General features: G+C 39.8%; 1 protein-coding gene across 1 annotated transcript; it reads left to right on the top strand.

Moving 5' to 3' along the window:
• Positions 1-3,354: 3,354 nt before the first annotated feature.
• On the top strand, positions 3,355-14,682 carry LOC116396458 (proline-rich protein 15-like protein A). The gene is made up of 2 exons (XM_031871068.1): positions 3,355-3,820; positions 9,997-14,682. The coding sequence occupies exon 2, from the start codon at positions 10,026-10,028 to the stop codon at positions 10,386-10,388; it is 363 nt and encodes a 120-aa protein (XP_031726928.1). The 5' UTR covers positions 3,355-3,820; positions 9,997-10,025; the 3' UTR covers positions 10,389-14,682.
• The last annotated feature ends 36 nt before the right edge of the window (positions 14,683-14,718 follow it).

Raw genomic sequence — 14,718 nt, 5'->3', positions numbered from 1 at the left:
ATGATTGGATGGCTGTCTACTTGCCTACCTACCTACCTGCGCACACTCTGCCCCTAATTGCACTCCTTGGGTTGTTTGAAGGCCACCTGATGAATGTAAGTCCAATTCCCTCTCCCTATAGCTATGTGTTGGTGAAAAAGAAATATCTGTCTCTTTAGCTGATAAATGCTCCACTACGTACACCAGCTGGCTGCTAACTTTGATTGTCTACTGTGAGTGGAAAAAGCAAAACAATGTGCTGAAAGACACCTTAAACCTTCCAGACCTTAAAGCTTCATAGAGCTGAGGGTTACTTTTTAAACCCTATTAATTTATTAAAAGATTGTGATCATTCTATATGGTTTCATCAATACGAGTGACACCTTTAACATACAAGTAGTCATGTGATCCATTGTGATATAGAAACATGCATGCATGCTCTGACCACTCCATAATATTCGTAGGCTTTTTAAAGCTCAAATCAGTCCAGCAGGTGGTTGAGTTGCACTTCACCAAATTCACCACAAGATGGCGATGCTTGACTGAGGCATGTGCACCCAGCGCTTTAGTGACCTCAGCTGGTCACATGAGGGGCGAACTTCTCTCTTTCCTCTTTCTGCCTTTCTTGCTCATCATCAGTGCATTGAAGCTGTCTTTTCTTTGTAAATCACGTTAAACATGTTTTCATGTGTCATCATTTTCAGAGAAGGTTGATTTGAATATAAATTTGTATAATGTGGTGTTGTAATTTGCAGCTCAGATCGAGGTCACCAAACTGTAACTGACACACTGGTACCCCTCCGGTGATGTCAATCTTTCACAACTTAGAATAGTAGCTTTACTTCCACTGCTCCTAATAATGAAACGCTCCAACTGTTATCACTGAGGGCGACACATTCTCTGCGATTGCGTGTCCCTTTATATCTTGTGTCCATCTGTGAATCCAGCCTCATTTTAATACAGGAAATCAAAGACAAGGGAGCAAATAGCAGCTTATTCCCTCTCATAAAAATACAGTTTAATGGCCGCCACAGGGATCTAAGATAAAGAGACAGGGACGAGGTGGATTAGGATCACAGCAGCGCCATTGTTCCCGATTTGCATGACGCTGTCCTGACAAAAAAACAGCTGCCTTTTTCTGTCACCAGCTTCACGTCCTGTGGACGTTTAGTGTGAGCACCTAATGAAATACCAGTTTAAAAAGGCACTGCAGTGATTTAGCACTAGACTTCCATGATATTAGCTGACTCGCACGGGACAAATTAATCAAAGAATGGTCTAAATTGAAGTAACAGAGGCCGTGATATTCTTACTTTTAGTTTGAAATGTAGGTCTTGCTCCACAAAACACTGGATCCAAAACCTCCCATTGTTTACGACATCAGGTGATTTCTTGTATCTGAGCCTGCTCTCTGTGGTTGAACATATGCTAAGCCACTAATCATTACAAACTTGCAGAGTTCACTGTCACGAATAGCCCCAACAGATGAGAGAGGGCACAGTTCAGTTTTGGTTAAGGGACGACGTGCATGTCGAACTCTCTAATGTGTGTTTCAAGGCACCCCTAAAAATCAGGATTTCAAGCATGTGTGTGTACACTTGTACAGCTATCTTTGTGAGGACCAATGTGAGTTTTAGAGCTTCAGAGGGAGGACTTTTTGGAAAAGTGAGGACATTTTGGCCAGTCCTCACTTTGGGACTGGCCCTCAAATGCCTGTGTGAGAATAGATTTAGGTTAGGGTAAGGGTTAGGTTTAAGGTTAGGCATTTAGTTGTAATGGTTACAGTTAGGGTAATGGGCTTGGGAGTGCTACATTTCAAAGTTTGTCCTCACAAAGATAGAAGTACAAGCTGTGTGTGTGTGTGTGTGTGTGTGTGTGTGTGTGTGTATGTAGTTTTTGTGAGCGTGCTGAAGATTATAACCTGGTTGCTTATTAGCTTCTGTCCTACTTCCTGAAACAGTCAAAGATATGAATACATACTGTACAGAGGGCAGGTTGTTCAGCAGCACCATCATCCATTTACCAACAGGTGATCAATGTGAAACCAAAAACATGTGTTGTGCCTAAAAGCATTTGAATTGTTTGATACATAAAGACACATATGAAGATAAATAGCCACTAAAATAAAAAATATAATCTAGGGAGACACACTCCTTGGAATCAGAAATTGGGCTTCTATGACATTTTACGTTCTTTTGCTGTGCGACCGTCAGTACAAAGGATAAAATAATTGCCGCTGTGACAACTTGTTTTGCAAACCACCCCAGTCACCGTAGCAACCAGATATTTAAAAAAAAAACAACACTTCATAAGTAAACATCTGTATTGACTAACTTTATTGACAGTCAGCAAGAAAACAAAGCTGTCTTTCAGAACGTTTTGCCTTTTGTTTGTGCAAACATGCTGCTTTGCGTCTGGTACAGCGTGTGACTTTTGTGGCCAGTGTTTGCAAAGCTACGTGGAAAGTGTAGCTAGCTGAGCTACCAGCTGCATTACATGAAGCCTCACTACACTGAAGCAAGCAGAGAAGTGTAGCTAGCTGAGCTACCAGCTGCATCACATGAAGCCTCACTACACTGAAGCAAGCAGAGAAGTGTAGCTAGCTGAGCTACCAGCTGCATCACATGAAGCTTCACTACACTAAAGCAAGCCCTCAAAGAAGTGTAGCTAGCTGAGCTACAGCAACATGGCCCGAACAGTTTAATTAATTGCATTTTTTTTTTAACATAGAAAAAACTTCATGAAGTAAAGTCACTGCTATTATTTAAAAAAATAAATATTACAAAATAAATATATATAGGCCAAATGTAAATATAAACTAATTTAATTATATAATGAATATAGTAATATGATACAAATTATAATGCATATTTTCAAGTATCAATGCACACTTAAGCCATGGACAGTCATACATCTTTCTACCATAGCAATATCCCCTTGCATGGCACTAACGTACATTGTACTCCACTAAAGCATATTAACATAATTAAACAGTGTGTGTCTGTGGCATGACCTTTTCTGCATTGTGTCTGTATTTCTTGCAGCAGACATGTTGTAGGCATCAGTCCAACGATTTGTCATACGGTGGTGCTTCTGTCGGCTACACACACCAATGGGATGACTAGGTCCACTTCTTATACACCATCTATTAAGATAATCTAGTTAATGTGTTGACATGACCGAAGGCTTAGATAAGACCATGTCCTTGTTTGGAGTCATGTGTTGGTTGGTTATATTGCAGTCAATATTGTGAGTTGAGCCAAAGCCCTCACAACTATAGTAAGGTTTGTGTTTGCGTGTCTTTTTGTGTCAGAGGGAGGGGCCAACCACTGCACCTGTAACTCAGCACCTAGGAGAGGACAGACAGGAGTGAACGTGGACGGGAAACTAGAGAGCACTAGAATAAATGACAAACCAGTCCAGAGGGACGGGGATCATGCTGTGGTGTGGACTGCCGACAACAAGGCATTGTAGCTCTCACTTGAAGTGTAACTTCTAAACCCTGCAGCAGGATGACAACACCAAGCAGTTTATCATTCCTAGTATAATGTAGTTCTGGGTGAAGAATGGATTATGGAAGACACGGGGATTAAAAAGGCGAGACAGTTTATCATTAACCCATAGAAGCACAGACCTCTCCAAGAGCTGCTTTTACATACAAGCACAGAAGTATAACAGAGATCAGCAGGACGGTCGAAGTTGAATGCGGTTTCATGAAGCGTTTTTTGGGGGGTTTGAAGGCTGAATTCAGAAGTTGAACAAGTTTTGGAGTGAAGAGTCTGGACATTGATCCTGAACCCTGCTGAAGTCCACCACAGGTGGAAAGAAACATTTCAAACAGGTGAGTCTATGGCATTGCAAAGCCAGAGGTGGAAAATAACGATGTACTGTTCTTAAATACAAGTACAGCGTTACCATGTTATGCTACTTTATATGTCTATTCTGCTACTTTTATCCGACAGCTGAACTAGTTTCTTCTCAGATCAGGATGTCACGCAAAATTACCACTGAATAAATGTACGTGTCAAGTGGTCATGTTTCCAAATATCTCATACAGAACTGTGCATCCCCTTTAAAATAATATCAAAGTCTAACGAGCATGTTCCCATGACATTTATGAGGCAAATTTCCACCGGAAGAACCTTTTCCATTTGGAAATTCCCACTGTCGATCACTGTAACATTTCAAACGGCGTAATAAGTAAATTCCAATGAAATCCTCACAATTTGGATTCGAGATTTACTCGAAACGTTAGAAACAGGATATCTTCCTTTGACTGACAAATGTGATAATCCTAACAAGCAAGCTGGTTTCATTTAAATAATAAAATAAAGAGGTGAAGATGGCAAATATTACATAACAAGCAAAGAGTAGATCAAAATTCATATTAGTATTAGCAATCTAAAAGTTTCAAACATAATAAATTAGTCACAGGTGCTATTTATCTGCAGAGCAAACTTTGCTGCTCATACCGCTGTACTTTTACTAAAGTTGGATTTACTTGTAAATGTGTATTTTGACATTGTTGTATTTATACTTTTACTGAAATAAAGGATTGGAGCACCTCTCCCACCACTGTGTAGATCAACCAGAACCACATATGAGTCGACAGTTTCGTAGTTGGGACAACTTCAAAAACTTTATTAAGCAAGTCATATTTCAGCATGCCTCCCAGGAAGAGGAAAACAAACTGTGGCTTTCAATTTCACAAATCTAACATGCAATTTAAAAAAGAAAAAAAGAAAATTCAATGTATGAATTGGGACAAGAGGGGTTGCCTTACAGTTACATAATCATCTGTTGTGCTCAAGTTTATAGTACAATCCCTGATGTGAGTTGATATTGGTGATTTGGGACTTTCAAGAGGTTGCCAGACAACTCCAACGATCAGATTTGACTCTGCTGTGGTCCTACTCTCCAGCAGGTAGATTGCTTTGTGATGCAGTGGTCCATGATGGTCGGTTCACTAGTGGCAATAATGTAGTATGTTGGTTCTTCAGCGTGGGTTGAGGATCTATATTGCAGTATTTACCAAAACTCTATGGGGACACACAAAATGACCAAGTATCGTGATCCAGTTCACAATGGGCCTTATCTGAAAAAGCACTTGGTCGACCGAACTCAAGCCGGTCAATCATCAATAATAATAATCAATGATGGACCAAACACGTATCAAGGTTAAAAAACCATGCAACTCTATTTGATCTTGATTTTTTGTAAAATATGAATAATATAATGACACATGCGAGTATCTGACCAGATGCAAAGACGACGCAGTGTTAAGTTATTTTATAAACCCCTTTTTTTTTTACAGAAAAGTAACAGGTTTTGGATTTACAAGGTTTCCACCAGAAACAAAATACTTCTTTTGGAAACACGACATGTTCATTCCTCCATTCACACCCATTCATACAGTGATGACAGCGACTACCATGCAAGATCAGGAATATCTAACATTCCATCCCATTTATACACCGCAGGCACAGCTACGGGAGCAATTTGGGTTTAAGTGTCTTGCCCAAGGACACATGGACATGGACTATCATCCAGGGAGCATGAACAGGACTTTAGAGGTTCTGTCTTGACACCTATCATTTCTCTAAAGGGAAATCCTTTAATTTGATCAGTATTATAAATGCAGTGGTAAATAATGTTAAGGTGGGATACATCAGGCTTTGGTAGGATAAGAAGTTGCTAACTGTGAACTCTGACCTTTGCATTAGGGACAGGAGAACCTGGTCAATGTTTCATCACTGAACACAAACGAGCACACGTTCACCTCTAAGCCACTGAATAATTCTAACTGCTGCTGATGATTGTGGTACTTTTGTTCTTCTTTCGGGGTTTGCTGTTTAGTGGGAATACAGTAACGGCTTTGACCCTCACTCCGCATGTTTGCAGTGTAAATGCTGTTGTACAACACACTGAATGTTTAACATGTGAATGGGCACATTTGGCTCTTTTACATTTTAATTCAGTGGATGGATGAAGAGTTTTAAATAACACGTTTGGTCCAGTAGTCATTTACCTGCCTGGCATGGCAACCTTTGAACATTCCCTCCCATGTTTGATCTCTCTCTCTCTCTCTCTCTTGCTCTCTCTCTCACACACACACACGCACACACGCACACAAACACACACGGGTGTTGTCTCTGTGTTACCAACCACAACATAGTGGCTGACAATGGTACCCGCAGTGACCACAGACTCTTTACAAATTTAAATGTGTGATTGTTTGCTTTGAAAACACTTTTAATCATTTTCTGTAGTTGTAATATTTTCTACTGGATTATCTTAATAATCCGCCATATCATTTTGTTGCATTTAAACAATATTTAATCTTTTGTATTTCATTATCTCTCCATGTGCATTTGTCTGTCTGTCCACAGCTAATACAGCATACTACTGGACCCATCAGCCTGATATGTTCTGTGCTCATTTATGACTGTATGATTGAACTGTTTTTCTTTGACTGATTTGTACAGGTCCAGCAGTACTGTTTTTTCATCAACACCAATGCATAGATTGTGGCTCGATTAGGCAGTGGTAGCGTGTGTGTGTAGCTAATGTGTGGTTGAGCGAGAGAGACTGTGGCTGTGCTCAGGGCAGACAGTTGCTGGCGATGGGAGCAGAGGGAAAGGTTAGCAGTGAAGATGTCAGTAAATGTACAGCGATTTGGCCATCGCCATCTTGGATTGCGGCGGTAGCCATCATGGATTTTTGCAACCATTGAACCAAAGTGACCATATTTGGGCTGCGGAAGAGTGACGTAGAGATGCCGTAAACAGGTAGTGACCTGCCAATCACCGTGTAGCCCCGCCCTAAAGCATCCCCTGCTTTATGGTCTGTTTGACTCTAAATGGACCATCATTTACTAAATGAACATCATGCTGTATTGAAGAAGACTTGGAACTAGAGATTGAGACCATAAACTCATGTTTACAATGTTTACTGAGGTAATAAATCAAGAGAGAAGTAGAGTCATTTTCTCATAGACTTCTATACAACCAGAGGTTGGACACCCCTGGTGGACACTAGAGAGAATGCAGGTTTAAGGCACTTCACCATTGGCTTCACTATACAGAACCGAAGGTTGCCGCCTGGTTTAGGTGCGTATTGTTGAAAAAATAGACTTGAAGCGTAAAATTTGTTAATACATTTTCTGCACTACAAGCAGCAAAATGCAACCTCCCTCCCACTGGCAGGCAGTCAAACATAGAGCGGCTAGGAAGTCGATACTCTCGGTCACTTCAAAGTTGTATAGAATCTACATCAAAAAGGACAAAGGGAGCCAAACAATAATCAGCAAGCTGAGCGTATCACGTCTTCATGAAATAGAAAAAGGGAGAGAAGAAAAGAAACAATAAAACAATGTGGGTTAGTTTCTGTTTGCTCAGCTGCTAGAAAAGGGGCCAGGAGGCAATCAGGAGCTGACCTGCAGCCAGTTTGCATGCCAGCTGGGACAGTTAGCTGAAGTTGATCTTTTTTAAAGTCTGAATAATGGAACAGTTAACCAGGTTGATTTCTAAAAGAGGTCACATCTTAGAGTTGGTAGATCGTTTTTATTGCTTTCCTCCATTATACTTGTTGTTGGTTACTTATGTTCACTGTTTGGTTAAAAAAAAACATCCATGTAAGGGACTTATACACTGTATAGTATGTGTACACCGCTATGGACATACTGAGAGGTATGTTTTGGTCTGTTGTTACTTTTCTTATCTTGGTCTCAACCCATTTATTCCAAGTTACGTTGACACTTAAATGCACTTGTTTGCTTTCTTGGCAAGACTTAAAGGTCCAGTGTGTAGTGTTTGGGGGGATCTATTGGCATAAATTGAACATAATATTATTTAGTATGTTTCCTTCAGTGTATAATCACCTGAAAATAAGAATTGTGTTTTTAGAATGAACTATTTTTATCTACATAAGGAGTGGATTTCAATTTTTTGCACAAAATCCTACACACTGCATCTCTAAGTCCTGAAGACCTGAGGAGATTATTTTAGTTTAGCATGAAGCATCAAGGAGGATATAGTGTGATTCTGTCCAAAGTTAGTGGCTCTGTATGCTGCATTTAGACCCAGTGGCGCTTTGAGATTAATGCTAACGTCATGCTAATATGCTCACAGTTACAAAGTAAACATCTTAGTTTAGCATGTTAGCATGCTAACAATTGATAATCAGCACAAAACATACATATATCTGACATATATATCATAAATAATTATATATTTGTCATTATTTTGCATAATGTAATAAATTCAGCTCATGGTGACTTCTGAAGGAACCCCAGTTTGACATGACACAGGAGGAGTCCTTCATTTAAAGCAACTAGACTTTGTCTGTTTGCTTTAAAGGACATGTTTTTCAATCAGTTCCAAATTGATGCCTCTTAAATGTCTGTACATAATTATCCATGTTACTTTAATATGTCACTTAATTATTCAACACAGGGACAAACAAGTAGACTACTCTAAAAGCAGAATGCTGCCATTGCACGTCACATGCACTTGTGGGTGACCGCTCCCCTTGGTGCCCACATGTTCGAATAAACCGCGGCAAAACTACCCTGTTACATGCTACATGCCCTGTTACATGCCCCTGTGGTAGCTGAAGAATGATGCATTTCCCTGTAGGATACCCTTCCAGTGAAGAACACAGTCCGCCACTGATCACATGTGTCCTTTGCAGCATATCTGGAGGAAAGCCCGAAACCAGAAGAGGTGTAAGCTGTTATAGCAGCACAGTGATGACCACGGTGTCTCAATCATACAGTACGCCAGGGGTATTAAATTAAAATTCAGCGAGGTCCAGTTAGAGAGAATGTCCTCATGCAAAGGTCCGGAACACCACAGTTATGTTTTACATGCGCTTTGATTTAGTCCCATATACAGTATATTGAAGTAGCCAACAGTTGTATTAACGTCTGTATGTAGTCAACTACTGACTGTCTAATGAAATAAAGGAAGTTCAATTGAATAATATCTCAACAATATTTACTGTCAGTTTTCAAATTTTACTGGATGAATTATGAATAATGAATACTCTAATAATAAATAAATGTTCTTCACTCATTTCAAATAAATTAAGGGCTGGATTAAAAAATATATAATACATAACAGAAAGCTTTTGAAAAATGTGCATCTTAAAATAAAGTATTTTATTCAGGTGTGAAGTGATGTTAAAGCAGGGATTTATGTGTGGTTATGTTTCAGCTCTATTCTCTCTGTTTACATCATTGTTGGGAAGTGAATTAATGTGTTAGGATTCTGATGATATTGGGATCTTAGATTGTTTATATACAGTATATACACAAATCCTTTGAGCAAAACCTACACGAGTCGGTACGTTTGCTCAAAGGATTAGTGCTTTGTCTCTTAGTGGTGCTTCACATGAGATATACTGGTTTCAACTGTGCGTGGGAAGATTGAACAAACAAGAGTCTGTCCATTCATGGTTAAAGACTCTGGTTAAGCTGTCCACTTGTCTCACGCCATGTGAAATAACTTCTCTGACTCACACCATTCTCCTACTGTTGGGTCTCGGACCGCCGTCCGCCTATTAATGACCCCTGGAAACAGCAGGAGAGATCAGCTCTGTGAAATGTGATCTGAAACAAACACACACACACACACACACTCACACACACCTACGTACATACATAATCTACATATCCATTAGCCTGGCCTCATATGTGTTTCTCTTTCTCTATAACACACAAACACTCTGATGTGACACACACACCAACACACACCCTGTAACCTGAGCATGTGTGCATCCACAGCATATGGAGACTATTGAATTACACTGAAAAATTAACAGTGTCATGGGTGGACAGGAAGGTTCTCTGACACACACACACACACACACACACACACACACACACACACACACACACACATTATAACAAACACATAAATAACACAAACTCACATAAAGACAAGAAGGAGAAGTATATATTTGTCTCTACCCAGCCTATGTCTTATGTATTTAAACCTGTTTTAACCCTCTCCTCAGCCCTCCATCCATCCCACTATTCATCCATCATGGCAGAGCCGTCTCCAAGTTGGTGGAAGCTGACTTTCCTGAGGAGGAAAAAATCCCAGCCCAAGGTCCTGTATGAAATCCCCGCAGAGTTTGTTTCCAATGCCGCCACGGGCCAGCATGGGTCCGTCACAGCCGTGGGAGCTGCCGCCCACCCGGAGCACGTGGCGCACGACCCCCAGCTGGACACCCGACTGGAGAGGATCATGGATAAAACGACGGCCAGCAAGGGGCGCCACGTCAAGGTGTCTCACTCCGGGAGGTTTAAGGAGAAGAAGAAAGTGCGAGCCACGCTGGCAGGGAACCCAGAGATGTTTCCTGGGGGTGACCCTTCGAGAGATGAGAACCAGCGGGCTGGGAAGTGACAGGACACGCGAGTATTCTAAAAATGAATTAAGATGCATTCATAGGGAGAGTTTCAAATGGGCCGTTAATGTTTACAGCTCTCTTCCCTTGTTGTCAGTTGATGGAGCTAAATTTGGGGAAACTTTTAACCTTAATATCTTCTTGGAAGGCCACCAATTTCAAAATGACCAACAAGACACTCATCAGAATAAGTGAAATCTAGACTTTAACGTCTGACTTGAAAAACATATGCCTAGTTTATATTTCTATAGAGAAGTTTCCCATTCACTCCAATACAAGAAACATCCAAAGGCCACCCGAGGAGTTGCATGGTGAGACACTGGTGGTGGTTTCTACTTCATCCACTTGATAATAAAACAATGGTGATTGTAGGGATTGATACTACAACCTTTCCAGCACAAGCTCTCCAGCTCTCACGTAGTCCCCTGTCTAAGTTTAGATGCAACGGTATCAAACCTGTAACCTTTTCCCTTGGACTGGATGGTTCATCTAACTAGAGCAACCCAGCTGTGTAAGGATGGCCCCTATAACTGGACTTTTGGACGTTGTGTGAGACTGGGGCTGTACAGTGATATACCTGTATATCTCATAAACTCAGAGTCAGGATCCAAAAATATGTTTTGGAAGGCAAAGTATATTTTACAACAAAAGTTTTAAAAAGGACACAAACATTAACCTGAAGATGTCAAAATGACAGGTCTCTCTTGATTGGATTGGAGATAAATAATACGATTCAGAGATATATAGTTCGTTAGTACATATACCTTTACCGATTAGATTGGTTAATTGATGATATTTTTGGTAAAACATGTTTTTTTTACAATCAATGTAAATTAGTCTCCTTGTGATTAAATTGATGTGTAGAAAAGTCACTATTGGACAAGCACTTTACCAGCCTCTACTATAATAATGTAAGCACTAGTCTAGCACTACTCATGTATTTATAGGTCTTATAAGTATTATACTTTTAAAACCAACTGAAACATTTTGTCTCTGTTGACTGAACTAAGTCAAAATCGATGTCTTGTGATTTAATCTACATACTTGAATCAGAAACATTCGTTTGGCGTGTAGAAACGTTACGAGTTGTTGCTTTATTCGTGCAACAGGGGAGCTGTGAATCTTTATCGCAATGAGTGTTTACTGAACTTGGAGCCTGGTTTGGCTGAATTCAGCATATCAGCAGTAGTATCTATAGCTACACACCCTCGTGCCTTCACTGGAATACAAACACACTGCATGCCTGTAAAACCACATCACACAGCCAACCTGCACATGTTGTTGTTGCCATCAAACCCAGCAGAGGGCAGCATTGCTCTAATCAGAAACCTAGTCGTCAGTGGATTTAGATTGTTCATTCTAACACTCCTCTCTGGTTATTAGGTGTTTTTTTGTTGTTTTTGAATATAATCTCTTTTACAGCATCTGCAATATCATTAACATCCAATCATACAACACTTACCAACACCATGAAATGAAGGCAAACATGTTGATTATCTATTCTGCACAGTTGCTCTAATCATTTCAGCTGCAATGCTCCACAGCTTAGAATATGTATATATATATATATTTTTAACAACGAATTGTTGTATAAATAAAATGTCTGATTTTAAAGGTAAATGCTTTGTTCATAATTGTATTTTATTCTTAGTCTTCCATTCACTCCAGGTGTAACATTTATCAGTAATGAAATAGATTTGCATGTTAATTAAATAACGGTTTCAAATGCATACAGTGTCTTCACGGTGTCGCTGTGGTCGCTTCAAACCACAAGGGGGCGTCCTCACTTCATCTAAACACCTCATGAAGATTCCTTCCCCAGAGTGCTGCAGGGATGACATATGTTTGTTGGCCAACCCGCAACTTGTTCTGTTGCCAGAAGTAAATGTCTTTTACGGACGCCCTGGTGCTCCAGTGTTACCCAGACTCAATACAGGCCTACAAGAGTTCATGGATGCAATCCAAAGCAATCAACTGTAGGCTACACGCTATGCATACACATGATCAAAGCTAATATCATAAACAATAAGGTCACACAGCAAGCTTGTATCATTTGTAAATTTGAAATGTCCAATCATTGTAATGCCCGCCAGATGCAATCTGTTGAGTGTGTGTTATGTCTGTGAGTGAGTGTGCACCTGTGTCTGTCCACAGCTGATCTCACACTCTGCTGCACAGCTTGGTGGGATTAATTCAGTTTTTGGCTGCATTGTATGAATCTCACAAAGCAATTTGACGTTGATAATATCTTCAACAGATGTATATTATACATCTGTTCGTCTGCAGAGCTTTTGTTTTAAATTAAAGTTTTTCAAAGTTGAAGAATGAAGGTTTAGTAGACGGCTTCATCTTAGACTACATCGACGTTCATCAGACGATCAACAAACAATGATTTAAGCTATGAAATAAATGACACAATATATGCAAATTAAAAATATAACACGGAAATATTATATCAATTAAATTACAAAAAAAACTTTGGCTAACAGATATATAAAACTATATTCTATAATATATTCTATATATTTTGATACAACACATTGGATATTATGTAATAATATGTCGAACATCACGATCATATCTGTCATCCCTGAACGTTTCAATCCTTTGGCTGTTGCCATAAAGTCACATTAAGTCAGGTTACCTGCCAAAAAATAATAAATCCAACGTTGAATGACCGTGAACAAGTCCATTCACAAATATAACAGGACTGAGCAAACACCCTTTTCCTGGGTGTCAACCAAATACAACTAAGTTACAGTTCGGTGTGTTACAGTCTTAATAAGCTCTTTCCTGCTTTAAAGGTTGTTGGTGGACAGCGTAGTCATATTTATATACTACATCTGTGGTGGATGGAAGCATTGCAAAAAGGCCCCCTGAGGAACGCTGGATGCCAGTGATAATATCATTGAGTATGATAGCAGAGAGTAATAAAGATAACAGATAGACAATTGACATTGTATGTATGAGGGGACACCGGTTCTGGCTGGGGCCTAGATGCTTGAAAGCGCCAGACATGTCGATTTCTACATTCTCTCGGATGCCCTCTTAAATGTTGTCGCATCTGTAAAACAAAAGTTTACCTGTAAAAAGATCCCTGCAAAAGTCAAAGCTTCACTTCACACTTTTGCCCGATTTATACTTCTGCAGCTGTGCGTATATGATTTCCGGTGCGTGCACGGCAGGCATATAGTACTGTGGCAGATTGCGCGTATCATTAAATGTATTTTTGATTTTTCCATCAGGCAGTTTTTCATTTGTTTGAAAAGTGTGATTTCTCCAGCCATGGAGAAGATGGAACCAGGCATTAGCGCAATGAGCAAAATGTCAACATTTACGATTTAGTTGACGTGTTTTGTAGCCTACTTGGAAATGAACATGTAGATTTCATGATGTATTCATGCTCCAATGAGGAAATCTCTTGCATCCCTTGGTTTGAAAAAATAAAATAAATGAAAATAATTGAATAAAAACAGTTTTCAGTATGTCTTATCAACACGATGGGAGGAAGCCAATGATCATCTCATGTTCATTATAATTAAGTTTTACATTTTTTGCTTTTAATTCCAAAACGTACTCAGTGTCATGTTGAAACTGTCATGTTTAAAACAAACCAAATTTCATAAAAATCTCATCTACAAAATCTCCTAATCTCATTGTATCACATTGTATTGTGTGCGTTTGATGACGCTTTACATCCAATTAGTTGCATATATCACTCGTTGTTATCTTAGCTTACATGTATTGTTTTGGACAATGTGTTTGGCTAACAGCTAACGGGACCACCAGTACACACACTTCCGTACTGGCTGAGTACTGGGACCACTGGCAGTAACGTGCTGCTGACTGGGACGGGAGAGCAACACACAGCTACACATGTGAAGCTGTGATGCTACAGAGTTGAGTCCTTCAGCCCCACCTGTACGAAAAGAAAGCAAAAGAACACCATCACACACACTACACCTGTGTCTCTGTCTGTTAAACATGCAATGTCAAGTCATTAATAAACTGCACATATGTATATCTTTGTCTTTCAGTTTAACCAAACTTTATGGAGAAACACAATACGTGTAACGTTACAGACATGAAGCAAAACTTGATATGTACATCTTCAAGTGTGTCTCCCGTGTGCTGGCGGGTGGATGTACGTCAATTGTGACATTTGTCAGTGGTACATTTTTCAGGCATCGGTAAAACATGGCATTGTCATGAACAAACCCGGAAACCGGTATGGCCAACGCGTAAAAACCGGACTACAGTTATGACATGATGTTGCACTTTTATTAATTTCTACAAATAGATATCATGCATATAATTCATGTTTAACAG

Source organism: Anarrhichthys ocellatus, unplaced genomic scaffold (assembly GCF_004355925.1).
Source record: "Anarrhichthys ocellatus isolate YVR2014 unplaced genomic scaffold, GSC_Weel_1.0 scaffold56, whole genome shotgun sequence".
Lineage (NCBI taxonomy): Eukaryota > Metazoa > Chordata > Actinopteri > Perciformes > Anarhichadidae > Anarrhichthys > Anarrhichthys ocellatus.
The sequence above is the reverse complement of the archived record's forward strand: the minus strand, read 5'-3'. Positions and strand labels throughout refer to the sequence as shown.

Coding starts and splice junctions, on each gene's coding strand:
- LOC116396458 (XM_031871068.1), top strand. CDS start 10,026: ATGGCAGAGCCGTCTCCAAGTTGGTGGAAGCTGACTTTCCTGAGGAGG.